The sequence below is a fragment of the Podarcis melisellensis genome (genome assembly GCF_964234715.1).
Source record: "Podarcis melisellensis genome assembly, chromosome: 4".
Classification (NCBI taxonomy): Eukaryota; Metazoa; Chordata; class Lepidosauria; order Squamata; family Lacertidae; genus Podarcis; species Podarcis melisellensis.
The window spans coordinates 94,970,315-94,986,311 of record NC_138531.1 but is presented as its reverse complement, the minus strand read 5'-3'; the positions used below and the strand labels follow the sequence as shown (position 1 = coordinate 94,986,311).

The following is a 15,997-nucleotide window of genomic DNA, read 5'->3' as shown; positions in this document are numbered from 1 at the left end:
ACACACACACGTGCCCAAAAAAATATGCCAGTTTTTTATTTATTTATTTGCACTTATAGACCACTTAATATTCCAAAAATCTCAGTTGCGACGGTAACATAGACATCCCAGCACCAGTGAATTCAATCCACAAGTGATAGCGTGGAACCTCTTGATGTGTTGTAAACTTCACGTTGCAGTCTCCGTTGCAAGTTCCTTCATGCAAGAATAGCCACCTTAAGGACAGTTAACGAAGTTTCCCGGGAAGTCATAAAAATGCTCCCCGCACTGCTTTTTCAATATTTGTGTCTTCACTCCTCTCTGAGCCTGACAGATAATATTGCATCCTAACCCATATTCAGATCACTGCAGATGGTGACAGCAGCCACGAAATTAAAAGACGCCTGCTTCTTGGGAGAAAAGCAATGACAGGCCTAGACAGCATCTTGAGAAGTAGAGACATCACCTTGCCAACAAAGGTTCGTATAGTTAAAGCTATGGTTTTCCCAGTAGTGATGTATGGAAGTGAGAGCTGGACCATAAAGAAGGCTGATCGCCAAAGAATTGATGCTTTTGAATTATGGTGCTGGAGGAGACTCTTGAGAGTCCCATGGACTGCAAGAAGATCAAACACATCCATTCTTAAGGAAATCAGCCCTGAGTGCTCACCGGAAGGACAGATCGTGAAGCTGAGGCTCCAGTACTTTGGCAACCTCATGAGAAGAGAAGACTCCCTGGAAAAGACCCTGATGTTGGGAAAGATGGAGGGCACAAGGAGAAGGGGGCGACAGAGGACGAGATGGTTGGATAGTGTTTTCAAGGTTACCAGCATGAGTTTGACCAAACTGCGGGAGGCAGTGGAGGACAGAGGTGCCTGGCGTTCTCTGGTCCATGGGGTCACGAAGAGTCGGACACGACTAAACGACTAAACAACAACAACCACCCATATTCAAGTTTCAAAAGTTCCTAGACACCTGATTCCACCCTCTCACCTGCTAGATATATTGTTGTCCTTATGTGTTCTATTCTGCAGTATTTATGCTCTTACAGCTGCAGAAACCTGCATGCAGCTGAGTCTTTGCATAGACATTTATGTAAAGCACTCTCCCTGGCCACCCAGGAATTCTGGGAACTTTAACCAAAGGGTGCTGGGAATCATAGCTTTGTGAGGGGCAAACTGCAGTTCCCAGGCATCTTTGGGAGGACGAAACACTCTTTAAATGCACTGTGCATACACAGCCTTTTGCAGAACAAATAAATGTCAATTAAGCGAAACAGACATGCAGTGCTATGACGGAAGACAGCACTCGAGTTTAAAAGTAAACATGAAGTAATCCAAGGCATGTGATTTGTTCAAATATCCCTAAAGAACAAGGATACTAAATTGAGAAGCTGCCTTGAATCTCAATAATAAATACAAAGGGTGATCATGAGGGCTAATATAGCAGAAGTGCTGGTGGCAGTGGTGATGTTCGTAGACCACACTTAGAATTTCCAAACTATTGCTATTTTGGGGTAGGGTTCAGTCACATACTGGCAGCTGCCCCACCACCCATCAAGTAAAACAATAGGAATACTTAACTAACTGACTAATATTTGTTTTCCTTCGCCCTGCCCCACCAACAATTTTATGCCATTGGTTTTGGGTTTCACTAGTGGGGCCACTAGTGAAAGTGATGGCTGGTTCAGGCAACCAGAAAGAAGTGCTATTCACACAATCACTCACTCTTCGGAACTCATTGCCACAAGAGTCATCCACTAGCTGGGAGAAACCAGAAGATGGAAATACATTCCCAGTTCCTAATTTGACATTCTTCAAAAGCATGTTTACCAAGAGGGATGTGTTTCTTGCCTACTGAGTTTGCATATGATTACAGCTTTATTACCTTATTTAATCCAGAGGTGCAGGTGCAGCCAATATGAGGGCTCTGTAGAGCTCTCCAGTCTTGACTAAATGTTCAGACTGCCCCTAAAGAATACATTCCTCAAACAACCAGAAAGCTGTTCCTCTGTGTCAGGTGCTATATGCTGATGTAAAGGTAAAGGGACTCCTGACCATTAGGTACAGTCACGGACGACTCTGGGGTTGCGGCGCTCATCTTGCTTATTGGCCGAGGGAGCAGGCGTACAGCTTCTGGGTCATGTGGCCAGCATGACTAAGCCGCTTCTGGCGAACCAGAGCAGCGCACGGAAACGCCATTTACCTTCCCGCCGGAGCAGTACCTATTTATCTACTTGTACTTTGACGTGCTTTCGAACTGCTAGGTGGGCAAGGAGCAGGGACCGAGCAACAGGAACTCACCCCCTCGTGGGGATTCGAACCGCCGACCTTCTGATCGGCAAGCCCTAGGCTCTGTGGTATGCTGATGTACACAGTCATAAAGTCTATTTGTGCACCATGCGCTCTTGTCCTCTCCCTGGTACAATACAGCCAAAGAGCTGGGAGTCTATCAGCTCTGAGCCCCACAAAAAAATAACCTTCGGACCACGGCACACCATAAATCAAGACCACGGGCAATCTGTCCCCTGGGAACTGTAGTACAGGCAACTCCCTGTGTACACATGTTCAATATGTGTGTGACCGCACAAATACGCATTGCACCTTTTTGTACAAATATGCATTACAGGGTGGTGGCAGAACAAGGTGTTTGCAGGCTTTTTCAATGGTGCTTCAAATACAGTCAAACCTTGGTTTCCGAATGGCTTAGTTGCCGAACAAATCGGCTCCCGAACGCTGCGAACCCGGAAGTAAGCGTTCCAGTTTGCGAATGTTTTTCAGAAGCCGAACGTCCAACACAGCTTCTGCTTGAGTGCAGGAAGCCCCGGCAGCCAATCGGAAGCCGTGCCTTGGTTTTCGAACCGTTTTGGGAGTTGAACAGCCTCCCGGAATGGATTATGTTCGAGAACCAAGGTACCACAGTATATGCCATTTCAGTGCCTGTAAACTGGGAGTTGCCTGTATTTTCCTTGCAACAGTACGAATCCAGGTGGAAATTGCAGGAGAAGCAGGCGAGATAGATCTACCCAAGATACATGCCTCCGAATCAAGGCAAATTAACTCCAGTCGGACTTGGGAACGGGGGAAATCCACCCTTGCCCCAAATGTGTTGGGGATCTGTCGGGCTGCCAACAGGAGCAAAGCTCTCAGGCCATTCCAGCAGGCAATATTATCAGCAGCTGAGGTCCACTTACTTTGAAGCACCAACCCATTGGATATAAGAACATAGGGACCTGCCTTATGCCAAATCAGACCACTAGCCCCTCTAGCTCAATATTTGTCTACACTGACTGGAGTTTTTGTGGATTTTCAGGCAGGGGAAATCCCCAGTCTTGCCCAGAGATGCCACCTAGGACTGGAGGCGTGGGACCTACCACTGAGCTATAATAACAACAATGATAGTAATAATAAATTTATTATTTATATCCCACCCATCTTGGCTGGGTTTCCCCAGCCACTCTGGGCAGCTCCTAACAGAATACAGTGGTACCTCAGGGGTTAAGTACTTAATTCGTTCCGAAGGTCCGTTCTTAACTTGAAACTGTTCTTAACCTGAAGCACCACTTTAGCTAATGGGGCCTCCTGCTGCTGCCGTGCCACCAGAGCACGATCTCTGTTCTCATTCTGAAGCAAAGTTCTTAACCTACAGCACTATTTCTGGGTTACCGGAGTCTGTAACCTGAGGTACCACTGTATTAAAAACATGATGAAAGGTCAAACATTAAAAATTTCCCTAAACAGAGCTGCCTTCAGATGCCTTCTAAAAGTCAGGTAGTTGTTTATTTCCTTGACATCTGATGGGAGGGCGGTTCTACAGGACGGGCACCACCACCGAGAAGGCCCTCTTCCTGGTTCCCTGTAAGCTCACTTCTCACAGTGAGGGAACCGCCAGAAGGCCCTCAGAGCTGGGCCTCAGTGTCCGGGCTGGACGATGGGGGTCGAGAGGCTCCTTCAGGTATACTGGGCCGAGGCCCTTCCCGCTGGCTTTCCGCTACCACCAAGTGAAGAGAAATTTGTAGAAGTAGTCATTGGATTTGAAACGGAAGCCCTTTTCTGGAACGTAGCCCTGGAGAGAGATCTTGTACCCTTTGGCCTCCACATCAATCTTGATGCAGTCGAGGAGGTCAGAAATGCCGGGAGAGGCTTTCCAGGGTCCAAACTTAACCACCGATTTCTTGTAGGAGTCCAAGCCGTTGAGGGTGTCATGGCACTTGACGACATCCTCGTCCGTCTTCATCACGCACACCATGACGCTGGACTGCCGGGCTGCCACCGCTTCTGCCCTCGCGATGCGGATCATCAGCTCGATGTTCTCGTTGTAGCTGGGCACACGGGCGAGGAACTGTTTCCTGGCCACCAGCTCCCCAAAGATCTGGGGAGAGTCCTCCAGCTGCTTGACCAAAGGCTCGATGTCGTAAAAGAGGGCTTCCTTGTATACCTCCTGGACGCAGTTTGTGGGCACCTGGTTGCTGCGCAGGTATTCCAAGATGTACTTGAAGTAAGTCCCAGGCCGGTCTATGAAATATCTTCCCTCAGGGTCCGTACGGGGCTTGGTCTGTCCACTGGCAAACATCTCAGCCAGCTTGGAACCAGGGTGCTTCTTCAAGGTGCTTAGGGTGGTGGTGAATATCTCCCCGCCAACATTGAGCTCTATGATTTGAGACTGCTGGAAACAAAGAAAAGGAAACAAGGTGATATCCAGGGAAGGAAGGATGGATCTATCCACTCTGATTTCTCACTGTTTATCGTTTTCCCAATCTTTAAGTTCATTAACACAGGCTTTTGGCCCTTATTTTGGAGGGTAACCAAGTATGCTTTTGCAAACCCTCCAACATTTCTCCGATGAAAATAGGGATGTCCTATTCCATAATAATAATAATTTTATTATTTATCCTCCCCCTTTCTTTCCCCAGGGCTACAACAGTTTAACAAGAAGGTACAGCAACTCAGGCTGTCAGTGGAACTTTTGCGATCAATGTCCCTACCATCTGCAAAGGCTATAATAAAAACTAGGCTGTGGGATATTGAACGCCAAGAACTAACAGTAGCAGCAGAGAAAACATGTTCCCCTCTTTATTTTCAACTTTCTTGGGCACATGAAACTAACCACAATTACCTTGAATTTCTGCTTAACCCTCAAGAAAGAAGGGCATTTTCACTGGCCAGGTTTAATTCAAATCCATCCAACCTCCTTTGGGGAAGGTTTCCAGGCAGGGTGAAAGGAGAAAGAACTTGCCGATGTGAAGACCACCTGGTGGAAACCCTTACACATATGGTTCTTAATTGTAAACTCTATGCTGATCTCTGTCAGCAATTTCTAGATCAACTCTGTATCCCCAAATGGAAACCAGAGTCAGAGGTCATACCTTTTCTATTACTGGGGATTGATCAGGAGCTCACCAAGTTAGTGGCTAAATATCTCTATTTGGTTTTTTGTCGTCAAAATACACTGCAGACGTCTGATCTCCCTGGAGACCTAGAGATGTGAGGATAGACTGCTCTGCAAATGTTTTGTGCCACTGGGGAAGTGGTAATTCTGTATTGATTTGTTTTGTTTTGGATGTTGTATGTGATGCCAATAAAAGGTTTTACGAATATGAATTTATACTCCACTGGCATTGCCCCAGCTACTCTGGGCGGCTTCCAACATATATAAAAACATAATAAAACCTTAAACGTTTAAAAAAAAACTGCCTTCAGATGCCTTCTAAAGGTTGTATAGTTATTTATCTCCTTGGCTCGGGGGTCGCATGACTCTATAGCCTCCAACATTTCTCCGATGAAAATAGGGACGTCCTAAGGAAATGTGGGACTGAGGCATCTGATCAAGATCTGTATTATGAGGCATCTGATCACTGCCTGTATTTTAAAATGAGCTTAAAAATATATATATTTGCAGATGCTTGTGTGTTTTAATGCCAGGCAGAAGACCAGCTGTCTAAAAGACTGGCAGATGTTTATCTTCCTGGACAAGGGCCCCCTTGATTTATTGCAGGAGACGTACCTCAGGGTTGTAAAAGGGAATTACAGGCTGGAAGCAAAAGGTCACACTGACCATACAAATTACAGAATGCTGCAAAAGCACTCATTGTTTAACAAAATATAATACCATGTGTCTTCCATTAGAAACTTGAGTCACAGGGTAAACGGCAAGAGCTAATGGAAACAGCAGATGGCTAGGGAAAGATGCTTCTCTCTGAAGCTGCTTTGAAGCTTCAGAGAACTTAGAGAATTTAGCTTTTACTAAGTTCCTTTTTTACTTTGAAAAGGCCTTTCCTTTCCTTCTAAAAAGCTATATATGTTAATGTATGAAATATATTGGCTTAAATGTAATTATGCAAAGGATTTAGAAAGTAAGAAATGTTAGATTCTTATGTTAGATTCTTATTTCATAGAATCATATAGTTGGAAGAGACCACAGGGGCCATCGAGCCCAGCCCAATGCCAGGCAGGAAACACCATCAGAGCACTCCTGACATATGGTTGTCAGGCCTTTGCTTAAAGACCTCCAAAGAAGGAGATCTTTCATTGATGATGCGTGAGAATGTGAACCCAAGATCTCTGACATCTGTTTAAAATAAAATTTTAAAACCATTAACCATCTGTTTTGGAGGGCAATAGGGCAAGGAGGGCAAGAGGTGAGCTGGTAATTAAGGTGCCTTGTTGAGGCAAATGTAAGATATATGACTATTTATTTGCCATTTATAGATAGAAGGAAATATAGCTCTTTGTCCATCATAAAAGGTAATAGGAAATGGGTGTATCTTTTATGATTGGTTCTAGCAAACAGCCAATAGGAATTTCAACCAGGCTGATTGGACAGAGGCAGCCAAAGGAGGAGCAAGGGGGCTGGGCTGAGGAAATATAAGTGCTGACCATCAGGGCTAGAGTGGGCAGAGCTTTGGTAATCATATACCACTGTGTCTCTCATTTATTTGTCTGACAAATAAATTATTATTTTAATTTCTCTATTGCTGCGTTGAATATTTCATTCCAGCTAAGCGTTAACCACAAGCAGGGTGCTACAGGACATTCTGGGATCAAACCAGAAACCAGGACAGCTTCTGTAAATCCAGGACTGTCCCTGGAAAACAGGGACACTTGGAGGGTTTGCTTTTGGTAGGGTGGACCTGTCTTTTTCTAAATATTTATGGATGAGTGATATGGAAGGGGGGCATGTCTTCTTCACCTTCTTCTTTGCTACAATATATCCATTTATTTCAAATTGTCAATGTCAAAAGGGACTAGAATCTATAAAATTAATAGAAAATCAACGTGCCAATTTGCTCAATTTCTCTAGGACTCCATGACACCTTCCCTGTCCTGCATAATCCCTCAAGCAAGGTGTCAAGACCCTAATCCTGTCAAATCACTCTGCCAAGCCTTTCCTCCAGGCAATGCCAGGTGGCAGACTTTACATACTTGGACTATTGTCTTCTCATCACCGGTACTCAGGAAGTGCTTATCTGTGCATATCTCCAGCTCTGCATATGTTAATCTGGTGTAACCCAACCTCTCTTTAATGTATTCATGATGTAATCTGTGTAACCCAACCTCTCTTTAATATATTCATGATGTAACTGGGATGTATTTTGCACTGTATTCTGGGAAATGGAGGGAAGTTTCAAAAGTTCATGTCACCCCTTTCTCGCTGTTCAATCTCGCCTTATACCTGTTGCGCAATAAACTTGGATCTTCTGCAGCTTGCTCCTGTCTCCGGCTGAGCTCATTTTCCTCCGCAGGGACCCGCGGACACTTAGTCCGACGAGCTGGGTGGCAGAGCAGCCTTGCACCCAGATTTTACCGTAACAATGAGCATTTTGCGTTCTTGGGTTGTTGTTGTTTTTTAAAAATATCTTATTAATAAACAAAATAAATCAAGGATGAAGAGCATGACGTAATATTGTTACCGCAGGTTGAAAGCATTAACGTTGAAGCGTTCCAAAGCATTTTAAAGAAATACTGTACTCATTTGCCCATAAACCTGTTAGGCTGGTTAATAGGTATATTTTTGTAATAATGTTAGCTTAATCATAGTTACTATAAAGCCAAGGTTCTTGCTTTATTCATGTTCTTATACTTGCTTTTTATGGTTTTTTTTTTTTTGCTATTTCTGTTCTTACATTGCTACTTGCTTTGAGACATTTTCATGTGAAAAGCAAGGATAAATATAATAATAATAATAATAATAATAATAATAATAATAATGGCAGAATAAAGGCTCATGCAGACTTCCATTTGTCCCACAATTTTTGTCCCACCACTTTCCCTGGGAAAATCCTCTGCTGAATGGAAACAAACGTAAATCCATGGAAACCCCCATTGATAATTGTTCCAATTCAGTGGTAAACAGAGGGTTTTCCCAGGGAAAGCAGTAGGACAAAAAAACAAAACAAACAAAACAAAAAAAAAAACGCCCTCTCAGACCTGAGCTTGGAAATGACAGCATAAACAGAAATCTGTTTATAAATGAAATAAACAAATAAAACAGAACCCGATGAGCCCTGAGACACATCACTGTCGCATTGAGGGCTCACCCAGTTACCTCTGCTCTGCATTTCTAGATGCAGGAAAACCCACTTTGTATCGCTGAACAGCAGATTGCTTTTTGCTCAGATTCAGTGGGAAAATGCGGGTTTCCCCAGGGAAAACACCAGAACAAATGGGGGGGGGGACACTCCGAGAAAGCTCTGGAAAGCCCATACCTGTGGAGCAAAGGTTGGTGTGGATGAGGGTCCCTGACAGGGCCAGATTTAGCTTTGATGAGGCCCTAAGCTCCTGAAGGTAATGGGGTCCTTTATATGTCCAGCTGTCCTTTGTCAACAACAAATTTCTGCTGCTTTTTTGTGTTGAATATATGCTATATTGTAATTTATGGACCTAATAGCTATCTCAAGCCATTTGCACATGTTGCCATGCAATCAGTCCATGCAGAATGGAGGCACCCTATATATAGAAATGAGCGAAAGAGTGATATTTTAGGGAGCAGGCTAGCAGGCGGGGCTTGTATCAGGGACGTCCAACTCCCAATAGTCTGTGATCTACTCACAGTATAGAAAAACTGGCAGTAGTCTACCCATTGTCATGAAAAGACTGGCAGCAGTGATCTACCCAAAGTTGTGGAGCTTTTTTTTAGGAAGCCAGAGTTGGTTATTTTGTAAGGAGATCACTGAGGGGCCAGAGATCAACCAGGATCTACCAGGAACACCCTGTGATCTACCAGTAGATTGCGATCTACCTGTTGGACATGCTTGACTTACATCATAGGAGCCTGCACAACACAAAACACTGTTGCTGTATGTAGGTTTTATTTTATTTGTTTTTTCATCTTATATTTTGGAAATGTAGATCCAGGTTTTTTCCCCTTTAATTTTTTGGGTGCCCCCCAAGAGAGTGGGGCCCTAAGCTATAGCTTGTTTAGCTTATACGTAAATCTGGCACTGGTCCCTGAGACCAGTATTGTTAACTTTGATTAACAGGAGCTCTCCAGGGAAAACAAGAAGTCACCAACTTACCTGGGCCTTTCTGTTACCTTGAGATGCTGGGAATTGAACCCACAACCTTCTGCAAAGCTCGGAGCTGCACAGCCCCTCCCCAGCTAGCTGTTCCAGGAAGTCCTGGGCCCCGTGATTCACTCACCGTCTGCAGGTTGCTCCCAATTTGTTTCCGAAGGGAATTCGATTCCGACGAAATGCTCATCTTTCCCCTTCAACTCTTCAGATCCGCAGGAGGGGCAGCCAGCCCAAAAAGACCCCAATGTGGTCTGATTTTTCTCTCTTTCTCTCCCACTGCAGGTTTCGCCCTCACAGCTGACTCCGGCACATCCGCCTGCCTGCCACTTGGCGGCCACAGCTCCCTGGAGAACTTCCCAGGTGAGTTACAGGTGCAAAGCAGGTAACCCGCAGGTGGAAATATTTTTCCCGGCCAGCCTGTCTTCTGGCAGCGAACTTTTGCTGAGCAGCCCAGAGAGAGAAGCACTGCCTATATATATTCCTCCCTGTGACACCTGCGTAATAAGCCCTGGCTAACACACCCAGCCGGGCAAACCAGACCCTCCCACTTTCTTCAGGTCTCACGTCCAGGTTAGTGTAGCCTGAAACACTCCCTTCTTGTGAACTGGTTACACCCTGCTCCCACAGCTTATCCTGAGCGACTGCTCTGTCTTTTAAAGGCACAGGAAGCTCATTCAGAGCTTAGCCGCTCTTTTGGGAGACCGGTCAATTGCCTGTTCTAGGCAGGGCTGCCCTCTCTCTGAACCAGTTTGCAGCTCGGTTTCCAACTCCTAGACTCACCTTTGCCCTTTGAAGCGCAAGTGACTGCTGTGGCCAGGAATCATAGAGTTGGAAGGGACGCAAGAGTCATCTAGTCCAACCCTCTGCAATTTCAGGAATCTCAGCTAAAGCTTTGGTTAATATGGCGGGAAAGTGAGCATAGCTGTCAACTTTCCCCTTTTCTTGCGAGGAATCCTATTCGGAATAAGGGAATTTCCCTTAAAAAAAGGAAAATGTTGACAGCTATGAAAGTGAGGCACCGAAAAAGTCAGGAATGAATGAATGAATGAATGATTAACGGTGTTATAATAATAATAATATTAATAATAATAATAATAATAATAATAATAATAATAATAATAATAATAATAATAATAATAATTTATTATTTGTACCCCGCCCATCTGGCTGGGTTTCCCCAGCCACTCTGGGCGGCTTCCAACAGAAATGAAAAATACACTAAAATGTCACATATTAAAAACTTCCCTGAACAGGGCTGCCTTCAGATGTCTTCTGAATGTCAGGTATAAGAATTTTAAGGTCTCAAGTGTAGAATAAATATTCGCATATGCGCACATATCTAAATATATGAACCATGTGTCTGAAATAGCACAGGAGAGCAATCCTGAAGCCATTTTGACTCTCCCAATGAGCTCAAATATTCCTCTGCAGTAAGGGAGGCAAATGGGATTGTCTTTTTGCTTGCAAATCTTGTCTTAAGGGCGGATTTGTGTATGAATAGGGTGAGCCTGTGACCTGGACTCAGGAACCAAAGTACTGTATTAACCATCACCAAAGAATGGCCGGACTGCCCAGGTAATGCAGTCAGGGACCATTGTCAGGTATCCTGGCAGACAGGATTTCTGCTGTAGACCACCTCCTTCTGTGTTGTATGTATGATGTTTTGGGGAGTGGTCTTGGGCTACAGGGTGGGCAATTTCAAGAGTCTATATAAGGGCGTGCGCACCATTGTTCAAGGTTCTCCTCCCTCCTGCGTGTGGTGAGTGGGGACCCTGTTGCAACAGTTCCTTGAATAAAGATCAGGCTTACTAGCCGCTTTGCTTCTCTTTGGCCTCTGTTGTTTTCTCCTAGCAATAGGGAACCCACTTAAGGACTCTATATGGGCTCCGGAATACCCCATAAGGGAAAGGGAGCAGTTTTTCTTATAACAATGGGAAGGCTGTATAAACATCCCACAAGCAAATCAAGATGAATGCCTGATGGATTCTCACTGCTGTAGACCCTCATTTATTGAACAACAAACATTCAAGAAAGACTGGACACAGGCCGCATCATAACAATGTATTCAAAGCAGTATCGCACCACTTTAAACAAAAAATTCTCCCAAGAATCCTGGGAATTGTAGGTCGTTAAGGGCGCTGAGAGCTGCTATTCCCCTCACAGAGCTACAGTTCCCAGAGTTCTGTGGGGAAAGGGATCGGACGTTGGACCACTCTGAGATTTGTAGTTCTATGAGGTCTCCCTAATAGGGTCTCAGCACCCTCAACAGACTACAGCTCCCAGGATTCCTTGTGCAAAGGCACGACTGTTTAAATTGGATTGATACTGCTTCAAATGTATACGGGTACCAACCATTTTGCGTGTGTTTGATGGGGGGCCATCATCTAACCACTGCGTCAGCTTTGAGTAAGGCTCACCCAGCGAGTTTCATGGTTGAGTGGGGATTTGAACCCAGGTCTCTGTGGTCCCAGCCAAACACTCTTAACTGCTTACACCACACTGCTTTCATGTACAGTCATACCTCAGGTTACATACGCTTCAGGTTGCAGACTCCGCTAACCCAGAAATATTACCTCAGGTTAAGAACTTTGCTTCAGGATGAGAACAGAAATCGTGCTCCGGCGGCGCAGCGGCAGCAGGAGGCCCCATTAGCTAAAGTGGTGCTTCAGGTTAAGAACAGTTTCAAGTTAAGAACAGACCTCCGGAACGAATTAAATACTTAACCCGAGGTACCACTGTACAGTCATACCTCGGGTTACAGACGTTTCAGGTTACGTTTTTTCGGGTTACGGACTGCCGAAACCCGGAAGTACCGGTACGGGTTACTTCCAGGTTTCGGCGGTTGCACATGCGCAGAAGTGCTAAATCGCGCTTTGCGCATGCACAGAAGCGCCGAATCGCAACCTACACGTGCGCAGATGCGCTGCTGCGGGTTGCGAATGTGCATCCCGCATGGATCACGTACACAACCTGAGCGTCCACTGTATATAAAAGTCCTATTGCTATTTTCAGTTTGTGAATGCAAACATGGGCTTGGCTCCGATGATGACTGGCACATTCCTTTCCCTTGACTCTGGAACGGGGTATGGCATGGCCATGATTTTTCCTTGTCCTACTGCAGTCCACCTCAGGATTCCAGGGCGTCTCCTTCCATTGTGGAAATGCCTCTTGATCTATGATGGAAAAATTATGGAAAACTGATTTAAAATTTACAGATTGTTCCCTATTGAAGGAGAATTACATGAAGGTGATGTACAGATGGTACACGACACCAGTGCAGTTAGGGAAAATGTACAAAACTAGTTCAAATATATGTTGGAAGTGTAAGGAAAAGGGGGGACATTTTATCATATGTGGTGGGATTGTAAGGTAATTAAAAAATTTGGGAAATGATATACAACAAATTGAAGAAAATGTTCCATTTAACATTTATGGTTCAGCTCTCACTTCCATACCTGAAGCATTTTTGTTAAGGATTGTTGGGAAAGATCTGCTAAAAAGCTGAAAAACATCTTCATGTATGCGACAACTGCGCGAGAGTCTTAATAGCAAAAGGATGGAAGACTGGGGAAACCCTAACTAAAGAACCATGGCAAGAAAAATTGATGGACTATGCAGAACTGGCAAAACTGACATATAAGGACTAGTATAACTGTGACTTTAACGATGAATGGGAACCCTTTACAAAGTATTTGAAGACGCAACAAAGCGAACTGGACTCCTTGGCTGGCTTTGAATAAACATTCACAAACTTCTTATTGATAATAATCAGCTAAATAGTTTGAGGATCTATACAACTTTGTAACATGCAAAAAACAGCATTCTTAGAGAAACCAAAGACTGGAACTGAGGGAAGCCGGGGGGGTGGGGTGGGGGTTTGTGTGGGAGGGCGGGGGGAGGGAGTAAAAATGGGGGGGGGGATAAGTATGATATGTTTTTGGATAATATGTTTTGTTTTAATTTTGAATTACATTTTTTTAAAGAAATGCCTCTTGATCTGGTCCTCGCATGGTGAGCAAGACTCAGCCCTACCCTGGCAAACAAAGCTGAGGGAGACCACCATGTTCTACGCTGTAAGTACAGGTTATAGTAAGCCGGCAAACCAAGGACTAGCCCCACAAGGCTGGCAGCCTTGGCACACACCTCATTCCTCCCCTACATCAAACAGATTTTTTCCCAACTCTGCAAACTTGGCAGCCCTCCTGCCGCACCCTTAAGGCGGCGTGCGTTTTTCTCCATTTACGTTTCCCACGCATAACTTGACCTCTCCTCCAGCTGTTGCTCTTCATGTATAAAATCATGGCATTCACCCCCATAAGAGGAAGGGTGATGGCAACCAACTCTGAAAGCTTTAAAAAGATAAATTAGGAGGCTAGCAACAGCTAAGGTAAGGCAAAAGTAAAGGTAAAGGACCTCTGGACAGTTAAGTCCAGTCAAAGGCGACTATGGGATTGTGGCGCTCATCTCACTTTCAGGCAAAGGGATAACCATGTCAATCACAACGCCTACCCACCCCACAGTGGGACGAAGTCCGGACAAGACAAAGGAGTGTATCTGACTTGACTCAGGGACCAGGGAACTTTAAATACTTTCCTTTGTACTGTGATGGAGTAAGTGTGAAATACTATATTTGAGTGACAGGGGCATGCCTGGCTCTCAGGTGTGTAAATTAATGAAACAAAATGAGGCGCTATTCAGAATAAGTCTTTTTTATTGACAGTGAGCCCATCCGCTCAAATTTCACTTACATACAAAACAATAAAATAAACTTTACCTTTACAGAAGTGGATTGCAAGTATTAGCCAGCAGAGACAATGCAATCAGTAGGACGTGAGCCGATTTCAAAACACATAAACATCCTCTTTGAATCATATAGGGCCATAGACATGTTTGGCATTTAGTTTACTTTGTAAGATTTATAAGCCACTCAATCATCAAACCCTCTAATATATTAAATATGCATTAAAATAATTTAAGCTTCCCTCCCATTTTTTATACCCTATCAATTCAGGTATCAGGAATTGAAATCGTCAAGTATTTTCTGTATCACAGAGCTCGTTGCACCAGAAAGTCCTCTGGAAGAACGTACAGCAAGACATGTCCGCTTCGTGAATTTGGACTCTGGGAGACAGTGCCAGAATAACCTGTGGAATTAATGGGAAAGAAATTCTGAATGCTTTCTCATCAGAATGCCCTACCACTGTATTGGACTACTGCAATGCGCTCTACGTGAGGCTACCTTTGAAGGTGACCCGGAAACCACAACTACCCCAGAATGTGGCAGCTAAACTGGTGACTGGGTGTAGCTGCTATTACACCGGTCCTGAAAGACCTACGTTGGCTCCCAGTACATTTCCGAGCACAATTCAAAGTGTTGGTGCTGACCTTGAAAGCCCTAAACAGCCTCTGCCCAGTATACCCGAAGGAGCGACACCACCCCCATCGTCCAACCTGGACACTAAGGTCCAGCTCCGAGGGCCTTCTGGCGGTTCCCTCACTGTGAGAAGCAAATTTACAGGGAACCAGGCAGAGGGCCTTCTCGGTAGTGGCGCCCACCCTGTGGAACACCCTCCCATCAGATGTCAAGGAGATAAACAACTATCTTTTAGAAGACATCTGAAGGCAACCCTGTTTAGGGAAGTTTTTAATGTTTGATCTTTCATCATGTTTTTAATATCCTGTTGGCTGCCGCCCAAAGTGGTATAAATGGGCAGTGTGTGTGTGTGTGTGTGTGTGTGTATAAATAAATAAATAAATAAATAAATAAATAAATAAATGTCGATCTCCTTTTATAAAACAGCAAATCTAAACAATGCTCTTTCTATACCCTTTGAACATTTTCCCTGGGAACTAACTGCACTTGCGCTAATTGCAATTGCACTTGGAACTAATTAGGGTTGCCATACGCATGGGAAAACCCCGGACATGTCTTCTTTTGGGGGGCCCAACATGCCCAGTCAGGGGACGCGGGTGGCGCTGTGGGTAAAAGCCTCAGCGCCTAGGGCTTGCCGATCGAAAGGTCGGCGGTTTGAATCCCCGTGACGGGGTGCGCTCCCGTTGCTCGGTCCCAGCGCCTGCCAACCTAGCAGTTCGAAAGCACCCCCGGGTGCAAGTAGATAAATAGGGACCGCTTACTAGCGGGAAGGTAAACGGCGTTTCCGTGTGCAGCTCTGGCTCGCCAGAGCAGCGATGTCACTCTGGCCACGTGACCCGGAAGTGTCTCCGGACAGCGCTGGCCCCTGGCCTCTTAAGTGAGATGGGCGCACAACCCCAGAGTCTGTCAAGACTGGCCCGTACGGGCAGGGGTACCTTTACCTTTACCTTTAACATGCCCAGTCAGGTGGATTCTTACATTTTAAAGGAAATGTCTGGGTTGGCGGGGGTGGGGTTCAGACTCGGGCTGCTCTGCATGCTGCAGCCGCTGCCAGCATGAGCTGGGGAAATAGGTATGCTGGCACAGTTTGGTGGTCCTGTTTTTTGCTCTTCAAAATATGGCAACCCTAAACTG

At 45.0% G+C, this 15,997-nt stretch overlaps 1 protein-coding gene across 2 annotated transcripts; it reads right to left on the bottom strand.

The window, feature by feature from the left end:
- Positions 1-3,701: 3,701 nt before the first annotated feature.
- Positions 3,702-10,094, bottom strand: KCTD14 (potassium channel tetramerization domain containing 14). 2 transcript variants are annotated; one of them, XM_081910159.1, is made up of 2 exons: positions 9,617-10,094; positions 3,702-4,640 (listed from the first exon to the last, which is right to left on the bottom strand). In XM_081910159.1, exons 1-2 carry the CDS (start codon positions 9,674-9,676, stop codon positions 3,969-3,971), a joined length of 732 nt encoding a protein of 243 aa, XP_081766285.1. In that variant the 5' UTR covers positions 9,677-10,094; the 3' UTR covers positions 3,702-3,968. The 2 variants fall into 2 exon arrangements, with proteins under 2 accessions (XP_081766285.1, XP_081766284.1); XM_081910158.1 differs by having other exon boundaries at positions 3,703-4,643.
- Positions 10,095-15,997: the final 5,903 nt, after the last annotated feature.